Raw genomic sequence first — 20,881 nt, 5'->3', positions numbered from 1 at the left:
ACAGGATTTGAGATGTTATTTCTCCCTTGCACCTTATTTGAGCTCAAATAAACTTGTGTTTTGCTTCTCCAACCGTGGTGTGTTCATTGGCGCTACGCACTCTGGGCAACGAACCACTGTTGCTTGCCTCGGGCACCCTATGTGTTGGCAACAACCTGGCTCCATAGCTCAGGGGTTAGGACATTGGCTTCATAAACCAGGGCTCACAAGGCCAAGCTGCTTTAGCAGCAGTTTCTGGATGGGCCTCTTAGTGGCTCTCTGCCTGACCTTCGCTCCCATCTCAGTTTCCTCATTTGTTGCACCCTAGAATTGCTTGAGATCGGGATCCTTAGGCTGGGAGAGACAGAGACACCTTTAAGATTGGGGCGGGAGTCAGTAGGTGCACAGGACCCAGCAGCTGCAGCCAGTGCTGTTGGAACCACCCAGAGCATTCAAGGGACCAGCCAGGAGCTAGCAGCATCCCAAACAACCCCTGGGTTGTGTTAGTGTTAGCAGCATCCCAAACAACTTAGTACAAATGCACTCCATTTATAAGACTTACCATACAAGAATCAGCCACATACAGTGATCAAAACCACTGGAACAAAATCATTCCTATACTAATCCTGCTAAAATACTCCAATTTTAAGAATCAAGCAGTCCACATATAAAGATCATTTGGGGGCAAACTGACTATTTGTAATACAATAATCAAGTGCAAGGACACATAAAAAGCCAATAAAGCTGTTTTGAATTTGATGACATATCATGTTACTAGGCAAGTAGTGTGTCTGAAGTATAATCCCAGTGTAGAAACAAGATGTGCCATTTATGTGTGAGTCAATGTGGCAGGAAAAAGAAAGATGCTTTCTGCAGATGGAAAATGGTATAATTCCCCACTCTGAACCTTAGCATCCAATGGATGAGGTACCAGCATGAATTCCTCTAAGCTTAATTACCAGCTTAGAACCTGTAGCGCTGCCACCAACCAGGAATTCCAGTGCCTGGTACACTCTGGTCCCCCCCAAAACCTTGCCCGGGGACCCCCCAGACCCTCTGGATCTTAACACAAGGAAAGTAAACCCCTTCCCCCACTGTTGCTTCTCCCAGGCTTCCCCTCCCTGGGTTACCCTGGAAGATCACTGTGATTCAAGCTCCTTGAATCTTAAACAGAGAGGAAAATTCACCTTCCCCCCCTCCTTCTCAATCCCCCTCCCAGACTCTCCCTGAGAGCGAAAGTAATCCTAACACAGAGAGAAATTAATCTCTCTCTCCCCCTTCCCTCCTTTCTCCCCACCAATTCCCTGGTGGGTCCAGACCCAGTCCCTTGGGGTCTCATCAGAATAAAAAAAAATCAGGTTCTTAAACAAGAAAAGCTTTTAATAAAAGAAAGAAAAAACAGTAAAAATTATCTTTGTAAATTTAAAATGGAATAGGTACAGGGTCTTTTAGCTATAGACACTGGGAATACCCTCCCAGCCTAAGTATACAAGTACATATTAAAATCCTTTCAGCAAAATACAAATTTGAACTCCTCCCAGCCAAATACACATTTGCAAATAAAGAAAACAAACATAAGCCTAACTCGCCTTATCACCTAGTACTTACTATTTTGAATCTATAAGAACCTGTATCAGGGAGATTGGAGAGAAACCTGGTTGCACGTCTGGTCACTCTCGGAACCCAGAGAGAACAACCACCAAAATCTAACAGCACACAAAAACTTCCCTCCCTCAAGATTTGGAAGTATCCTGTTCCATGATTGGTAATAAAGAACCTCATCATCAGGAAAAGTCAAAATCCACAGTGTTTGAAAAATGTGAGACATCTTGCAGCCACTCTGCTGCCAATGCATGTGCTTGGATAACAGGCTATCTATTCAGTGAGTGGCTGAACAACTGATATCAAAAGTTGGGCCTGGAAAGGAGAAAGACTTTGCTACTTGTGGACAACTGCACAGCCCACGTGACGAAAGATGTAGCACTGAGGAATATCCGACTTTAATTCCTCTGAAAGAACACAACTTCTTTCCTTCAGCCATGTGATCAGGGAATTATCAGAACTGCCAAGGTGTACTTTCACAAGCAAATGGCTCACATGGTCAGGGACAGCAGGTTTGTATAATTTTTCGTGGTGCCCAGAATGAGTCCAAGTTCCGCCCCCCACTCTCCTCACACACACCTGCCTAAGGCTCTGAGGGGGAGTTTGGGTGCAGGGGGGGGTTGGAGTTCAGGCTCTGGGAAGGACTTTGGGTGCTGGGTGTGGGCTCTGGGCTGGGATAGAGAGGGTGCAGGAGGGGATGCAGGGCATGGGGCTGGCCAGGGACGAGGAGTTTGGGGTGCAGCAGACAGGCTTCCCCAAGGCTGGGGCAGGGGGCCACAGAGGAGGATTCTCCTCAGCCCTCTCCCTGCTGGCAGCAGCAAGCTCCAGAGGAAAGAGGCCCCTCCCTGTCCCCCACATTCCCACAACACTCACCGAAGCTCCCCCAGGCTGTTGCGCAGGAGGTCCAGCCAGGATAAGCCCCCTTTCCCCCCTCGCCCCCCAAGTCGCCTGCTTGGGGGTGGGGGGCTGCTATGTGCTTCCTCCCTCTGCAGGTGCAGCAGCCATCTCAGCCTGGTCCCTGGTGCTGCTCCCTTGTAGCCGGCAGCGGCCAGTGAGGGAACACAGCATGAAGCTGCAGGGGACAGCCACCCGCTGCCAAGGGCAGGCAGGGACACATGGTGGCGGCAGGCGGGGATGGGGAATGCTCGGGGGTGGTAGGTGGGGCCAGGGGAGAGACCCAGTCCCGAACATTGGTGGAGCTGGGCCGCCCGGGCCCTGAATTTGATGGAGCCCGGTCACCATGGGCTTATACAACTTTTCGCCACTGCACAGGGTGTTACACTACATCAGTGATGAGAACAGCAAAGCCATTGCTGTGGAAATTGCCAGGAAGATCAGTCTTTTAGATCAGTGGTTTTCAAACTGTGAGTTGCAACCCAGTACTAGGTCACGGAATGTAAGACACTGGGTTGTGGCAGAACTGGTCAGCACCGCTGACTGAGCCAGTAAAAGTCCCGTCAGCGGTGCTGCCCGACTAAGGCAGGCTAATCTCTACCTGTTACAACACCGCACTGCGCCCCAGAAGCAACCAGCAGCAGGTCCGGCTCCTAGGCAGGGCTGCCATGGAGTTCTGCGCACTGCCTCCGCCCCGAGCACTGGCTCTGCACCCCTGTATTTGGTATTTGTTTCAATTCACATCTTTCAGAAATATATATTAGCAAAAAATGAAACAGTCGTAACTGGGAGTCTCTTATCCTTATATTCAAAATATCCTAGTTTCCTCTCCCCATTAATCCCATACTCACTTTCCTCTAAGAATACCAACTACTTTCAAAATTATCCATAGAAAAATATTTAGAGGCAATGCACCATATTCTTAACAGTTAGCTTCTTTTAATAGATTTAATGGTCATGCTGTGTGGGGTATGAGTATAGTTTTCTTTTAAAATATTAGTTAAAAGATGAAATACAGTGGTTTCTCCTCACTTTGAGCAACTTCCCTTCCCTACATACGTGTGTGTTACATATAAAATACAGGCACACATTTTGGCTTGCTACATGTGTCATAAACAGATAGTTAAGGGTTAATGTCTCTTTTACCTGTAAAGGGTTAACAAACAGGGAACCAAACACATGGCCAGGGGACCAATCAGGAGACAAGATACTTTCAAATCTCGGTGGAGGGAAGCCTTTGTTTGTGTTTTTTGGGTTTTGCTTTGTTCTCTCTGGGCTCTGAGAGTGACCCCACACGTACCTACAGGCTCTCTAGTCTTCTATTCCAATTTAGTAAGTACAAAAGGTAGAAATGCGGTTTAGTCTTTTTAATTGTTTTTGCTTTATTTGCAAATGTGTATCTGGCTGGTAGGGGTTCTAATGTGTATTTGGCTAAAAGTATTTTAAATTGTATTTCTGCTGGAGGAGGCTTTTTTCTCCAGTTTCTATAAGCTGACAGACCCTGTAATATTCCATCTTGAATTTACAGTTATTTTCTTTATTCTTTTTTTCTTTTATTAAAAGTTTTGCTTTTAAAACCTGTCTCCTAGTGTACCCAGGGCGGGAAAGATCTGGGAGGAAGAAAGGAGAAGGGGGAATCTCTTTGCTTAGATTCACGGAGCTTGAATCTGTATCTCTCTCCAGGAGCCCAGGGAGGGAACACCTGGAGGGGAGGAGGGGGAAGGGAAATGGTTTATTCCCCTTTGTTGTGAGACTCAAGGAATTTGAGTCTTGGGGGTCCCCAGGGAAGGTTTTGGGGAAGACCAGAGTTTATCAGGCACTCTACTCTAAGTCCTGAATGGTGGCAGCACTACAGGATCTAAGCTGGTAATTAAGCTTAGGGGAATTCATGCTAGTATTTTGGACGCTAAGGTTCAGAATTGGGAATTATGCTATGACAACATGGCAGCAATGAAAGTGGTTTAAATATTAAACATGAATGTCAAGTATACAAATGTTAAACATCAGCAATTCTTGCACTTTAACTGAGGTCTTTAATACCATGTACAGTTCAGATTATACATACTGTAGATATGTCACATCCCAATGGCCCCCTCCATCAAGGGGTCCCCCAGCGGGAGGCAGGTCATCATTGTATATTGCTAATGCTGTTGCAAGCATCGCAGGACATTTTGGGAAGAGTCAAAGGTGTGAGTGTGGAATAGAAGATTCCTTTGCAGATTGCAAGAGGCCAAAGAAGACAGAGGAAGAGAGCAGAGAACACGTTAACTCACTGTAACTAGCTAGCTCAGTCTGACAATAAGACGCTAGAGACATTTTTAACAAAAACAAAGGTTCTAAAAAAGAAATGGTATAAATGCTTTTCGATGTGTTGGGTAGCAGCTGAATTTGTTCACATAGAACTCATGGCACAGAACTGCAGCCAATGCCTGGTTAAACAACACAAACATTACTACAAGCCACCAGGTTAAGTTTTGAAATCCAAATATGACGGCCATGGATACATATATTAGGAGTTCAGCAAAATAATGTGGGCAAGATACTCTCTCAAACCAGTCTCCAAAAGGAATGCTGTGGTTCAAGCTTACTACCTTTCCTGTAATTTAAAGAAAGAAAGAAGTTAGTTGATAAAGCTTATTTTAAATCCATGCTCTAACTCTTAATCCATATTTATGTATAATTATGGAGTAATGCTGAGCACCTGCAATTCCCACTGACTTCAGTGGGATTTGTGGGTGCTAAGCACTTCTGAAAGAGAGTCACTTCACTTTTATTACGTGTCTACATATGGGTTAAGGAGCCTAATTTTAGCCACTCAGGTTTGAAAATAGTGGCCATAACTCATTCCCAATACAATGTTCTAATGTTATGGTTACTTTAAGAAGTGAGGTCTATGCATTGAGTGAGAATTTCTAATCATGGCTTAGGAAAGTAATTTATTCTGTAGCCTCTGCATATCAGTCTCCCCATTTATAAAAGAGAGATGATAAACACTTAACTAATAATCACAATTACCTGATAAGTGTTCCTAACACATTTTAGACATATTTCTATTCAGGATGATACAAGTGTGAACTTTGTTTTAAACCCTGCATACTGTGAATAACTATATCTCACCAGCTCATTTCTCTTCCAGATGGAAAATGGTCTGCACAGATACATATTCACATCAGCATTCATTTCACTGAGTTTTTGGAAAATACCAGTGTTCTAAGGGATTGGGCTCTACAGAGATTCATTGTGACACACAATATTTAATGGAAAAAATTATTACAAACAGCTCCAAGAAGTGAAACATCTCACCTGATTTACCTTTTCTAAGATTAGCTAGAATCACATGGCATCTATGTTGGTGAACAGAGGCCCAAATGTACATCATAATTCCTAGGATGTGATACCAGCAGATCTGCATAAAGAGGTCTTTCCCTGAATTAAAAATGAAAACAGTATGCCTACTAATACAAGATTAGAAAAAAGTCTGCATTGAACCCTCACCAACACCATCTCAAAAAAACGTTCAGCATAAATATATCTATTTAACCTTGCAGCATTTTCCCAGTGCACTCCCCTCTTCTTGAATAATGGTGAAGGGGGCTTTTAAACACAACTTATGCAGACAGTGAACCACACCCTAGTTATGAACTGCTGCAGGCCTTTATTCTTAAGTGCCTGCTACTGCAAATTATAATGAGTCAGTTTTGTTTTTAATCAGTAGCTGTAGGAATAAGGGATGGTGCATACCACAAGCAGAAGGGGTCATCATTTGGTTCAGGTCTCCATATTCTAACATGTTTTTGACTTTGACAGTGTTTATAGAAGTGTATTCTTATCACCATGTTAGAAGACAGTGCCCTAGCTGAGGTCAAGATATTACAGAACTGTGTTGCCTTAACTATACTAGCAATAAAAAAAACCGGTTAGAACAGATTACTCTGATTGAAAGAAATTTGCACTATGGATGGGCCCCAGTGCTTATGCCAATGCACCATCTCTGTGGAATGACAAGATTAGGAAGGTAGAAAATGCACCCAGACAGTGCCACCTAGAAAAGGCTTTGCTTGCACCAAAATCATTCTAAAAGTGCTGTAAAATCAGCGTGGAGGACAAACACTACCTCTTAGATAGCATGAAATGACAAATTCTGTATCTAGTGCTGACCACATAAGAAAAATTAGTCATGTGAAAAGCACACCAGGCCGTTTGGGCGTTTTGGTTCATCCTGTACCTATGCAGCAGAGCAAACAACAGCTCAACTGTAGGACTTGGTGCAACATGTTGGCAGAAACAGGTCACATCATTCAAAGAGCTCTACAGGATTCGCGGATACTTAACTGGTCCAAGTAGCAAAGAGAAAGGAGACTATCTGATACTAGACAGTTGACTGGAGGCCAAGAACTAAGTCGACGGACAAAGGTGCTGGCCATGGGGCAGGCTCATATTTAAAGGAGGGTCCATAGCAAAGAGAAACTTCAGACTATAATAGCCATGTAACCAGGGAGATCCTGACCTCTGCTGAGCTGGAGGTTCCTTCATAGAGTGGAAGCACCTCATTGACAAAGACATGATGTGTTGGGCCTGGGAGTCTAAGGGACATGGTGGCATACAGCAAACAATGGTACTGAGCTATAAGGATACATACTACAGGTGTGCATGTGATGTCATGTGCTAGCTAATAAGTCTAACTTCAAGTAAGTGCAATAAGTACTTTTATAGGTCTCATCAAATACCTCTTATCTCACATACACCTGTACACTCTGCAGATAGAACTTTAGAAAGTGAAAAGATTAGGTATACTACTAATCTCTCGCTCACCCATCCCCCCCACTCCCGCCCTCACCAAACCATCTTGTGATACTAGAAACAAATTAAAAAGAAGCTGCAACTATGGTTAGCACTAAAGAGGCACTCACCATTGCTGACATTAGCTGGCACTTGACACAGCACCGTTAAGCCAATAACAATATAGTACCCAAGTCCCATGCAGTACTGTAAGATATGAAGGACACCACTGGAGAAGACACTGATGTACAGGCACTCTATGAGCCTTTGAAAGCTGTGTAACAACAGGAGCATGAGAACCAGGAGGACAGACAGGTGTTTGTTACCTACAAGTCAAACAGAAGTGACAATCTCAAACTCTTTCTCTTCAAAAACAGAGCTGTGAATTCCCTCTGGAAAACAGTTTCCACTATAATTTAATTTGCATTAATTTTAAAATTATCTAGAGGGACATCAGCTATGGAACCTGAACAGCAGGAATGAGAGAGAAAAAATCAGTGCGTGTATTTTTAAGATGACTGCCTTGAAAGATGGAGAGTAAGTCCTTTTGGAAAGAAAGGATGCTTTTTAATTTGCGTATATGGCACCCATATTGTGTATATGGCGATGATGAGCACATTTAGCGTTTGTCTTATTATTAGTGTTGCAAAACGAACACTGGCAACCTGAAGGATGGTAATTTAAATTTAAAAAAAAATAAAGTTAGAAGTGAAGGCAGGTGTAAAAACTACCTCCAAATTCCCCAATTTGCCTATTTTTTTTTTTAAAAACTGCTTCTCATTCCTCTGTTGGTGTCTGAAAGAACCACACAAAAAGAGAAAACGGACTATACTGAAATGGACTACACACATCAATTTGTCAAATGCATAATGTAAAAAAACTTAAGAGATTTTTAATTTCTTTCAGTTGCACAGAAAAACCTCAGCTATTCAAAATGTGAAAACATCCAATAAACTGGCATTTGTTTTTTCCAAGTTTTGGCTAGGACCTCTGAGCAAGATTTACTGACTCATTTTTCAGGCAGAAGTTCTGGGGTTTTTTTCAGTTGACAATGTGCTAAAGGTGAACTGTAAAGCAAAATACTTTTTTTGGTTGTTGCTTTTATTGGATTTTGATGATGTATTAAGATGACCCGCCTCACCATTTTTTTTCCTTTTTTTTTTTTTTTTAAATTAAGGCTGAGAATCAGCATCCCCTCCCCTCTGAGTTGGGGGAAAGGAGAGCCACACAGGTTCTCCCCATTTTTCTTGCTAAGGTAAAATAAAAGAAAGGCCAAATACTTATAGTGTGAAAAAACAAAGGAATATATTTTTTAAAATTATGAAATACTCTTTATATATCCTAAAAACAATTGTACAGGGCAAAAAAGTCTTGCTTTGCCGTCCACTTTTAAATCAATTAAACCAAGAGATTATTCTGGAACATCCTTTCCATTACTTTCTTCTGTCTAAATAAAGGAGGGATTACTTCTAGAAAAGGACTATTGAATAGTGGTCAAAGCCTTGAACAAGGCCACTGACCCTCTCTGTGCCTTAGTTCCCCGACCTGTACTTCTTATGGTGGTACTGCAAAGATTAATGTATGTGTATCATGGAATTCTTTGTTTACAGACTTCCCAAATCTATAAAATCTTTACATAGTTACACCCTAATCTAGAATGTTTCAAATAAAGTATTTCCTTAGCAATCCAATGTGAGATCAAATTTGCTTCTTTCAGATCTAGTCTAAGTTTCTGATGAAGGCAGGGGCTGGGAAGGTGACACTGCACCCCATATTCTTCACAGCCTGTAAACAATGGCTGCTATAAACACTGCAAGGACATGTGCCAAGACCATATGTCTCTGGTCTCCATCGTGGGATGTCAGTATTTTTCCACAAACCGGTCTGGCACCCAAGTTTTGAAACAAAGGGTTCCCGCTCTATGCTAAAGCTATATAAGGCAGGGAGTGACATCATTGGTTGTTCTTCACTCCCCATGCAAGAAGACTCCTGGAAAGACCTAAGGAACAAAGACTAAACCGGGGGAAGTGCTGGAACCAGGCTAAAGAGATTTCTAGCCTGCATATGAAACACCTGGGAATTCCAAGCTGCAAAGCAAGTGTAGCCTGTGCCTTAAGAATCTGTAGCCTGCTTGTACCATCTATCAGGGTGGGAAACTGCTAATGTGTTAGACTTTGTTTGCATTTTTGTTTATTTACTATGTAATGTGCTTTGATCCTGCTACCTGTAGGGCAAGGAGGCACATTTAACCCTGAGCTCTGATGGATGGAGTATCTGGCTAGTGATTTACGCTTGATCTACGCCAGGGTGGGCAAACTTTTTTGGCCTGAGGGCCGCATTGGGTTTCCGAAATTGTATGGAGGGATGGTTAGGGAGGCTGTGCCTCCTCAAACAGCCAGGCGTTGCCCAGCCTCAGCCCCATCTGACCCTTCCTGCTTCTCACCCCCTGACAACCCACCCGGGACCGCTGCCCCTGTTCCATCCTCTGACTGCCCCCCGCTCCCCCGCTCCTGACTGCCCCCCCGCCGCTCCATCCAACCCCTCCTCTCATTCCTGACTGCCGCTCCCCTGAAACCCCTGCCCTATCCAACCACCCCTTCTCCCTGTCCTCCGACCACTCCCGGAACCCCTGCTCACCCCCCCAACCAACCTCCTCCCCTTCCTGACTGTCCCCCCCAGGACCACTACCCCCATTCAACCCCCCGTTTCCTGCCCTCTGACCACCCCGACCCCTATCCACAACTCCACCCCCTGACCTCCACCACCACCCTGAACTCCACTGCCCTCTATCCAACTCCACCTGCTCCCTGCCCCCTTACCATGCTGCCTGGACCATCTGTGGCTGGCATGGCTACAGCTGTGCCACCCAGAGCAGTAGGACAGGCAGCCATGCCACCCGGCTGGAGACAGCTGCACCACCCAGCGGAAGCCAGCCACGCCATCGCACAGCACAGAGCACTGGGTCCGGCCACGGCTCTGCATCTGCGCTGCCCCAGGAGCTTGCAGCTCTGCTGCACACAGCATTGCATCGGTGGCGCAGTGAGCTGAGGCTGTGGGGGAGGGAGAACAGCGGGAAAGGGGCCAGGGCTAGCCTCCTGAGCCAAGAGCTCAAGGACCAGACAGGAGGGTCCTGCGAGCCAGATGTGGCCTGTGGGCCACAGTTTGCCCACCTCTGGTTTACACTATAGTTAAGCTGTCTTATGTCGACCTATGTTGTGTCTACACTACAGCCTTGCTCCCACCAACGTAAGTGCTCTACTACACTAACATCATAACTCCACCTCCACAAAAGGTGTAAGGCTTATGTCAGTGAAAGTGAGAACAGGTGTTCACATGACACTGTTGTAGCCAGCATTGCAAGATGTATACATGCCAGATGTGCTAAAGATTTATATGTCCCTTCATGCTTCGGCCACCATTCCAAGGACGTGTGTCCATGCTGTCAATAACGATCCAAAGCAGTGCGGACCAACGTATGTTCATTTTCATTATCTGAGCCAGATGCCACCAACAGGTTGATTTTCTTTTTTGGTGGTTTGGATTCTGTAGTTTCTGCATGGGAGTGCTGCTCTTTTAAGACATCTGAAAGCATGTTCTACACCTCATCCCTCGCAGATTTTGGACATCACTTCAGATTCTTAAACCTTGGGTCTAGTGCTGTAGCTATCTTTAGATAGCTCATACTGGTACCTTCTTTGCGTTTTGCCAAATCTGCAGAGAAAGTGTTCTTAAAATGAACAACATGTGCTGGGTCATCATCTGAGACTGCTATAACATGAAATATATGGCAGAATGTGGGTAAAACAGCTGAAGACATACAATTCTCCCTCAAGGAGTTCACTCAAAGTTAAATAACACTTTTTTTTTCTTAAAAACAAGCATCATCAGTGTGGAAGCATGTCCTCTGAAATGGTGGCCAAAGCATGAAGGGTCATATGAACGTTTAGCGCATCTGGTATGTACTACATATAGCTTGCAACTCTGGCTACAAAAGTGTGATGCTAATGCTTGTTCTCACATTCAGGCGACATTGTAAATAAGAAGCAGGCAGCATTAGGAAATGTAAACGTAAAACAATGTGTTTGTCTTAGCAACTGGCTGAACAAGAAGAACCGAGTGGACTTGTAGGCTCTAAAGTTTTACATTGTTTTGTTTCTGAGTGCAGTTATGTAACCAAAAAAAAAAAATCTACATTTATAAGTTGCACTTTCATGATAAAGAGATTGCACTACAATAGTTGTATGAGGTAAATTGAAAAATACTATTTATTTTCTTTATTATTTTTACAGTGCAAATATTTGTATAAAAATAATATAAAGTGAGCATTGTACACTTTGTATTCTGTGTTGTAACTGAAATCAATATATTTGAAAATGTAGAAAAACATACAAAATATTTAATAAATTTAAATTGGTATTCTCTTATTGTTTAACAGTGTTATTAAAACTGAAATTTTTAAAATTGTGATTAATTTTTTTTTAGTTAATTGCGTGAGTTAACTGTGATTGAGAGCCCTACTATAGATTAATAAATTAGAGATGAGTAGCTGATGCATTCTCGAAGGGAGGTCACGAGAGTATACCAGTTCTGTGTTACAACATCTGTGCATCTGTCCATAACATGTGGAGTACTTGCCCACATCCTGGTTTTGCGAAGCTCCACCAAGAGCACTGAGCAAATTCTGAAGCCATACTGGGAAAGGTCTTGATAGGAACAACGCTTGAATAAGCAATAGGAGCAGAAAGCTGTTCCAGACCACAGAAAGAATATAAAAGTGAGAAAACCACCTGTGGAAGAAAGAAGCAGCAGTATTAACTTTCTGGATTTTCAGTCAGTTTTTTCTTATCACTCCTTTCTTCAGTGTTGGAATTCAGTGACCAGGTCTAAGGGGAACGGCTCATTTTCATTTGGCCTAACCTCCCACAAAAGACAATGGGGCCTTTTATGGAACTACCAGATGTCTACCATAGCCTCATTCCAACACTCTCTCCCAGTTATATCCCGCTTAGAATACTAAACCTCCCACTCACTGTATTTTTTTCTGTGTTTTTAGACCCTTCAGGTGGCTGGACTGGAAAAATAGAAGAGTGAAGACCACACAAAACAAGTGTAAGACTCAAGGCTTTAAATAAATAAAATACATAAATACAAACCACACAGCAATACATGAAGGTAAAATGAAATTTTGAAAATATAAAATCCTTTGGTTAGAAATTGCACAGTTAAAAATCTGAAAATGACATGTTTTAATACCCCAGCCATCCTACCTGGAATTATTTTCTTGGCATTTCCATGCTGTTGCCTCTAAAAGTATTTTCATCTTCTTCACCTCTTCTGGACAGACTATGCAGAGCATAGAAAAATTACTACTGTTCTGCATTGGTCTTTTGTACAAAATCACCCAGACACCATTACACAGCTGGACAGTGTGTTGTTTTGTCACCACACAAATCCATTTAAATTGTCTTGTAGACCTATGGATTATTCATCTCTCTTGATATCTTTAAGGCAAGACTGGATGCCTTTCTGGAGCATATGCTTTAGATAAACACAAGTTATTTGGCTCAATGAAGGGGTAACTGGATTAAATGTAACAGTCTGTGATATACAGGAGGTAATTCTAGATGATCTCATGGCTTCTTCTGCTCATAAAAATCTATGAATAAAATCAGGACACCTGGTGATATCTGCCAACAGAATAAACATTCAGGATGGGCATGCTCACTGACCACAGTACTTCCTCGGATGATCTTATACTGACAAAGTTTTGACTGTGTAATCAAATAAGACTGTATTTAGCTTCAGAATATGGCAAACTGACCTGGCATTTGAGGTTGATGACTTATTTTTCAAATCATATGGGAAACAGAATGCAGAGGAGCTGGATATTCCACAATGGCAAATAAAGATGTGCATCACACTGAGAACTTTCCAAGGGCTTGATAAATTTGACTTTATGGGTAACATGATCAAATTCTCCTAATCACTTAAAATGGGTATAAAGAACAGGAGTACTTGTGGCACCTTAGAGACTAACAAATTTATTAAATTAATAAACATGGCTGCTACTCTGAAACCTGTTAAAATGAGTATGTTCTACAGTGTTGACAGATCTCAGCTGGGACCTTTAACTTCTCTGGATAGACAAGAGTGCTCCATAAGAGTTTTGGCTTGTACCCAATGCTCAGGCTATCATTTGGGAGCAGGCTATCAGCCTCTGATCAGCATTCTACAACATTCTCTCTCAACCAGCAATACAAAGTCACTCACACAGATGCAGAGCTTCATTGTGCACAGAGCAACCATTTGCTCGCTTACAGCAGGCAGACCAAGCAGGTACAGATTTAATTTATCTGAAAACACTCTTCATACTCCAGTCTCTGAGCAAACACCATATCTACACAGCAGGGGTTGTTATAGTAAAGTAGCACTTTGGGCTTAAAGACAAACAGAACTCAAACTGCTATGACTTTTTACGCAAGCCAGGTCTCCACTTAGCCCATATTCAAGTCAAACTCAAGTCTTGTTTGAAATGGGCAGCTTAGACTCTTGGGGAGGCCTCCAACAGTGGAAAGTTTGTGTGGGGAAAGGGATAGAACAGAGGCTGAAAAGGTAAATAATGAACACACACTTCCCTCTCCTCTCTAAACCCCTCCCAAGGGTTTTTCATTAGAGTTATTTTAATAGCTGGTTGGTTGGTTCAGTGTTATGACTATATTCCCATAAATAACAGCTCAAACACATATGTACGTGTGTGCAGGTATGTGTGTATTTTAAACTATTTGTTTAGGAAGTTTTTCAAACATCTATAAATATCAGAAACAAAACAATCATTACCAGTTAGCTTTCATTTATGTGGGAATATAGTCATCAAAAGGTTATATAACAAGGTGTTACCGTATTACAGAGTGAGCATCATTACAACACGTGTCCTTTCTAGTCATTTTATTAAACTGAGTGAAATCTCTACGTACACATTTAATAGCCCAGACATGTCTATCAAATGCTAATATTTAAAAAAAACAAACTGTCCAGGTGTATTGGTTCAAAACATTTATCTTTTTAATGTAAAGAGTGGAGTGCAATTACTACTAAGGCTACTTAAAAGAGTTCCGTAGCCACTGCTGCAGAGGCCAAGGGGACTGAATTCTCAATTACAGTGTGCTGGCTCTGCTGCAGCTAGCAAGCCCTGCAAAGCCAATTAACTTAAGATGTCCTAGTGCTATTACAGTATACTATAGGAAACCTTGCCTGCAAAATGTCCTGGGACATCCAGGACCAAATCATCCATCTTGCCTCCACATGCAGAGAAGAGAAAAGACTAGAGAATGCCTACTCATAGGCATGGGTACAAAGACGTGGCATTCACCACTTATGACATCATATCGCCTTTCACACAACCTTGCAAAAGAAGCCTCTTCATTGAACTCAATGAACTCCATGAAGAGGAGGAGGGAAAAGACAAAAAAGAGACAAAGGATGCTTTTCACTGAGTCACATCCTCCCACAATTCCACAGGACTTTATTGGGCAAGTTAATGACAACCCTGTTAGCATACATTTGCACCTTTTGTGATGTGGAACTTCCCTTAAAGGTCTGGAACAGTGTCAAGGTCCACGTACAGTCTGGCAGTTTTGGAGCCAAATCACACTTTCACAATGGAAAATGCATTGGAAAATTCTATTAGCGCAAATTCACTAAGTTTCATTACCATTATGGGGGAATAGAGTGCATAAAAGATTAATTTAGCCTCACAATACTGTGCAGTAGTAGTAGCTATGCCCAGTTGCAGGGCTGGGACTAGAAGCCAGGAGCCTAGGGGTCCTCTTCTCTAACCTTTAGAAGGATTCTCTAGTTGATAGCACACTCAAGAGATCCAGGTTCAATTCCCAATTCAGACACAGATTCCTTTTGTGAACATTGGCAAGTCACATGATCTCTCTGCCTCAGTTCCCTATCCAGAAAAATGTGATATTTCTCAGAGGATTTCTGAGGATAAAACCCATAAATAAGTATGATGCATTTAGAAATCATGGTGGTGAAGGCCACTGCGTGTCTAGATAGACAGCCAGATAGCCTAGATAACACATCTTCAAACTCATTCAGGTCATTCTGGAGAACTGCAGGGAGTCTTAAGGAGAGATTAATAAGAATGGGACTTTTCAGCTTGAAAAAGAGAAGACTAAAAAGGGTTATGATAGAGGTCTATAAAATCATGACTGGTGCAGAGAAAGTAAACAAGGAAGTGTTATTTACTTCTTCTCATAACACAAGAACTAGGGGTCATCAAATGAAATTAATTGGCAGCAGCTTTAAAACAAACAAAAGGAAGTATTTCTTCACACAACGCACAGTCAACCTGTGGAACTCCTTGCCAGAGGATGATGTGAAGGCCAAGACTATAACAAGGTTGAAAAAAAGAACTAGATAAATTCATGGAGGATAGGTCCATCTATGGCTATTAGCCAGGATTGGCAGTGATGGTGTCCCTAGCCTCTGTTTGCCAGAGTCTGGGAATGAGCGACAGGGATGGATCACTTGATGATTACCTGTTCTGTTCATTCCCTCTGAAGCTCCTGGCATTGGCCACTATTGGAAGACAGGACACTGAGCTAAATGGACCTTTGGTCTGAGCCAGTATAGCCGTTCTTATGTTATGTCTTATTTGAAGCAATGCATTATATTTGTTTGAGCTGAGTGATTTGCAAAACTTGTGCACTTGTACAATGTGCTACTTGTATCAACTGATCAGCTCTACAGTAAGCAATGTTGAGGGAGTATGTGTAATTTGTCTGTGGTTTTAATCTTTATAAACTAGCTAAAATTTAAGGAGGGCAGAGCCACCTTGCATGGGGCCATGCTAACTCTCCTTTCATATAGGCTTGTATAAAATAAAGAAGCCTCAGGCTGTCTGATCCAAAAATCAACCGTGGGGTCAGTTTTCCACAACACATATTACTGTGGCTCTTCGGCAATGTACACTGGTAAATTCTGGCTCCTTCTCAGGCTGGTCACCCCTGGTCTATACACCTCTCCTGATACAGGGCAAGACACACTTGTAGAGCAGCTTGCAATGCTGATGATCATTATATGCTTTAGCACTGAACAAACAATTCAGCCTCCTCTACAGCTGCCATCTTAGCATCTTTCATTCCAAGACCTTAAAATCAGATGATGCCAGCTCTCCAGATTTTAAGGACTCGCTCCCTCAGTGGGTCCCATGGGGAGGCAAATTAGCATTGTACGTTGCTAACACAGTTGCAAGCATTGCAAGGCATTTCAGGGGAGGGTCAAAGGTGTGTAAGTGTAAAGTAAAAAATTCCTTTGCAGGTTGCGAGAGGCCAAAGGGGGAAGGATGAAGAGAGCAGAGAATGGGTTAACTGAACACCTCAGCTAGCCCTGTCTGAAGATAAAATGCTGGCCCAGGTACAAGGTCATGGGCTCAAAAAAAAAAAAAGTTTGCAGCAGTCTAGCCGTGAAAAGAGGAAAACTAAGTAAAGCCAGGCTACAAAAATTGCAGTAAAAAGAGTAAGAGCAAATAAAACGGCAAAGGACAATGGGGGGTGGGGGGGACAAAGTCTCTAAAGCCAGTGTCTTTTGGAAAAGCCGAGGAGGCCACAGCAAGCCGGTTTAAACTGGTACAAAAAGCACCACGAACAGAGGGCCCTAAAACAAAAACACCCCCCAAAACCTAAAAACCCTCCAAAGAGCCAAAGGCAAAAAATCACAGCAAACCCCAAACTACCCGGGCCCAGAACAGAACTCCCATCCACCCTTCTTACGTTACACCCAGGCTTGGCCAGCCTCGGGTAAAGCCTGTGTAAGTATAAAAGCGGGTTAGGGCTTGGGGCACTAACACTTTCTTCCTTCTTCTAAGTGATGTGGGAAACACGCATCACTCTATGCCGTTATTTTATGAATAAAGCTTTAAAATGTAGACACTTGGTGCGTTTCATCATCTCCTCCTCAAACAATCCTGTGGCTTCAGCCTAATCATCTGATGCCTCAGGTAGATTGGTAATATACATGCCACATTTTTGGTGGAGAATTGCGGAGGGATGGAGCCCTGCAAAGTGCGCCAACTGTCCTGCCCTTGGTATTTCACGTTTGCTCTGCTCGGCACTGCTGGTATTTCATGTTGAGGATTTCATAATTACAGGTGTGCCCCACCCTCAGTCATAGCATGGCTGAAAACCGGAGAGGGGTTTAGCATTCCTCTCTCCACCATGGTCCGCGGAGGGAAGGGTGCAGGTGGGTCAGCCCCCGGTCGCAGGAATGCCGGGCAACAGAAGGGGGGCTTAGAGACCCTTGCTCCACACAACAGGTATTCTCGGTGCATACACCCTCAGCAGCAGCATGACTGAGCATAAAAGAAGAATTTAGGATTTCTCGCTCTGCCCCTGGAAGGGCTTTTGTATTTGGTGTATGAACCCTCGGTGGTAGTAGGCCGAGTAATATGGAGGGAGGCTTAGCGTCTCTCCCTCTGGCCCAATGGGGTAACATTGGACGCTCCGGTGCTGGTGTGGGCTACATAAAATCTCAAAAATTTTTTTAAAAAGTCTTAAAAGTTGTACTAAGGGATTGTAACATGTTCAGGAAACAGAAAGGTACAGCTGTGGATTAGGGAGTCCCGCAGTCGTGGGCAATGACATCAGCGATGGGTTCAAGGCTAGACGTATGGGCATTAGGGAGCACAGACACGGTAGTCTGGCTGCCCGGTCAGCTGGCGTCACAGGAGGCAGGTGAGCCTGATCCCCAAGCCACAGGGGAAGCAGCAAAGAGGAACAGAATCCTGCTGCCTCTTTCAAAGGGGGAAAGGGTGTGAAAACCTCTCCTGGCTGGAAAAGGCTCTCACCAAGGTGGGATACAATCCCTGGGGTTCTGTGGCGGAGTGTCAGAGAAGGATGCAAACTTGGCAGAATTTGTTAAACCTATATGCCAAGTATAAAAAGCAGAAGGGTAAGAACCTAGGGGCAGCTGTGGAATTAATTTGAACTGCAGCAGCCATGTGGTATCAAATGTTGTTGGGACAAAAAGAGGAGTTGGGGAGAAGGGACAAGGCACATGCCTGATTGCTAGTGGAAACTGAGCAACTAAAAGCACAAATTACTAACCAGGCAGCAACCCAAGCCTACACCCAGGACAAGTTACAGGCTTTAAGACAGGACTTTCAGGCGCAAAAAAGCAAAACGCACCTGCCTGAAAGCCGTGGCTAAGCAAGTACTCGTTCTTCAAGAACTTGTCAAAAATTTACCTATTCGTGTTCACCAGACGCCACAACAGCAGTGTGCTTAACAGTTAAAACGTCAATTGGCTGTGCGTTCGGTCCAAGTGGCGAGCCTCACAGGGGAGGATTCGGGTGACCCTTGTGAGGGCTTAGATCTCTCCCCTTGTGAGGATCCTCAATTTGGGCAGAACCTTGTCGTACCCCTAGAGCGACCCTCATTAAGGCCAAGGAGAGATCCAGAGGGTGAAGGGGAAGAAGGTAATATGTATGGCACCCCCAACTACAAAAAGAGCAGCCCCTGGGGTAATTACAAAAAGGAAAGGGACCAGGAGGTGGGGGGGCTATTAAGGAGCCCACTCTCCTTGCTAAATTGTGGTTGAACCACTCCTTTTTATGTGCCCATAAAAAGGAGTGGTTCAACAAAAAAGCAGGCTCAGGCCCAGCCAAGCAGACAGGCAGCAGACAAAGAAATTGGAAAACCCCTTAAAAGCCCTAAAGGCGTAATGGCAAAAGTTAAAAAAAAAAAAAAAAAAAGTAAGTGCAAATATAGGGAAATTTAAACCCTAAAACAATACTTAAAATAATAAAATTTAAGTTAATTAAAATGTCATTTTAAAAAACAAGTAATTTTTAAAAAAAAGTAAAAAGTTATTTTTTTTTAGCTTTTGCAGAGTTAAGTAGTTAAACATTATAAAAGTATTTAAAAAATTCTTGGTTTCTTTCCAGCTATTTTAAAGAAAAATGGGCCCTTTTCCAAAAAAATCAGTAAATAATCCAAAGAAAAAAAAACTACTAAAAATCACTTAACTATAAACAATTTAGTAGTCAAATTTGCAAATACAAACAAAACAAAACCACACACACACACACAGGCAGAGAGTTCTATTAAAACTTAACTCCCTCAAATATACATAAAAAAAGATTTATCTACGTACAGCTATGTAAATCTGACACAGTCTCACAATATCTAGTGTGTTCTTAAAGCTCCAGCTTCTGGAGTTGTGGGATTACATGATAACCTCAATCTTCATTGTAAAAAAACCAAACCAAACCAAAATAAAATCTACATTTCCAACTCTCATGATTACAGAGAAAAACTGGAAAACATTAGGCGTGTATATCAAAGCCCAGAAGCCACTAGATGACCACAAAGAAACATAACCCAATATTAATCAAAACAAACATTAAAAAAAGCATAACATTTTCAAGCCAATCTCACGACTTTCCAAGGCCAGACCGGACTAGCATCACTCCTGCAGCCCTTTACACGGCTGAAGACGGGGTCTGTTGCACAAGCACACCCCTCCCACAGGGCTGAAGGCTGCATGGCAAGCGTGGGGCTCTCTGCAGCCGGGGGCACGGGGAAGGGCCGGTACCAGCCTTCCCAGCAGAGCCACGCCGCCCAAGGCGGAAAGGGACAGAGCCCCTGCTAGGGCGGGCTCAGGAAGGCGGGTGTCCCTGTGCCGGGGACGCGCTAACAGACCCGGCGCTCCTCCCTCCTCACCTCTTAGGCACATCCAGAAGCCGCAGCCAGGCTGGGCGCTGCCCGCAGCCGCTCTTGGTCTTCCCGTAGCGGATCAGGTCCTGGAAGAGGCGGGCTCCGAGCCCCGCACGCGGGGCCTGCAGCAGCTCCAGCAGCAGCGCGGCGAGGAAAGCGGCGGCCAGCAGCAGCCAGAGGGCGCTGATCGCGGACACCATGACCCGGGAGCCTCCCTGCACACGGACAAGGCACGGATCCGGGGCCAGACGGGTCTAAGCACCACCCCCGCCGCGGAGCCGAGCTGTAGCTGTGGGGAAAGGGAGGCGGGGCCAGCCACCTCCCAGCTGAGGGGGAGGTCCGGGCAGTCTCCCCGCCCCCGTGGAAGGTGCCCGGAGAGCCCAGAAACCACCCCGCCTCCCCCGTCAGCTGTGCATATGTGACCCTGGGTGCCCTCAGCCTTGATACCTGTCTCCTGTCTGTCTTCCCTCCCCGGCCCGCACGGGACTGCTAAAATGCCCCACTTCGCCTCTACTCTTTCCCAGGTTCCCTTGTAGCAAGGCACTTAAAAACAAAAATGCTGAAAAGGAAACAAGCTGAAGAGAAACTGCTGAGCTTCAGTTCATTTGCTAGTTTGACACCCTCAGATCAGGATTAAACAAAGACTGTGGATGGCTTGCTAACTACAAACTGCTGCCCAGAGGATTCAGGGAGGCCCGAGGCAAAGCAATTTCCGGGGCCCCGTCCATAGAAAAAAGTTGCAATAATATGGAAGAATAGATTTAAAATTTTTATTAAGATGATGTTTAAAAAAGTGAATGGTACACAGTTTAAGCATAGAAGTTTCTGGTTATCAGGGACTAACATACAGATTATCGAGGGTGCAAAATTTGGTTTAAAATCAAGTGGCATAAGGAATACAT

The 20,881-nt window shown here is 43.8% G+C and overlaps 1 protein-coding gene across 5 annotated transcripts; it reads right to left on the bottom strand.

Moving 5' to 3' along the window:
• Positions 1-4,488: 4,488 nt before the first annotated feature.
• Positions 4,489-20,549, bottom strand: SRD5A3 (steroid 5 alpha-reductase 3). Of its 5 annotated transcripts, none has more exons than XM_030564175.1 (6): positions 19,986-20,091; positions 12,522-12,597; positions 11,890-12,041; positions 7,386-7,580; positions 5,779-5,901; positions 4,489-5,071 (listed from the first exon to the last, which is right to left on the bottom strand). In XM_030564175.1, the coding sequence occupies exons 1-6, from the start codon at positions 19,996-19,998 to the stop codon at positions 4,812-4,814; spliced, it is 819 nt and encodes a 272-aa protein (XP_030420035.1). In that variant the 5' UTR covers positions 19,999-20,091; the 3' UTR covers positions 4,489-4,811. The 5 variants fall into 5 exon arrangements, with proteins under 5 accessions (XP_030420035.1, XP_030420038.1, XP_030420034.1 ...); XM_030564178.1 differs by lacking the exon at positions 19,986-20,091 and adding an exon at positions 19,701-19,942; XM_030564174.1 differs by lacking the exon at positions 12,522-12,597 and having other exon boundaries at positions 5,788-5,901; positions 19,986-20,546.
• Positions 20,550-20,881: the final 332 nt, after the last annotated feature.

Source organism: Gopherus evgoodei, chromosome 5 (genome assembly GCF_007399415.2).
Source record: "Gopherus evgoodei ecotype Sinaloan lineage chromosome 5, rGopEvg1_v1.p, whole genome shotgun sequence".
NCBI lineage: Eukaryota > Metazoa > Chordata > Testudines > Testudinidae > Gopherus > Gopherus evgoodei.
This window is presented reverse-complemented; position numbering and strand designations above follow the sequence as displayed.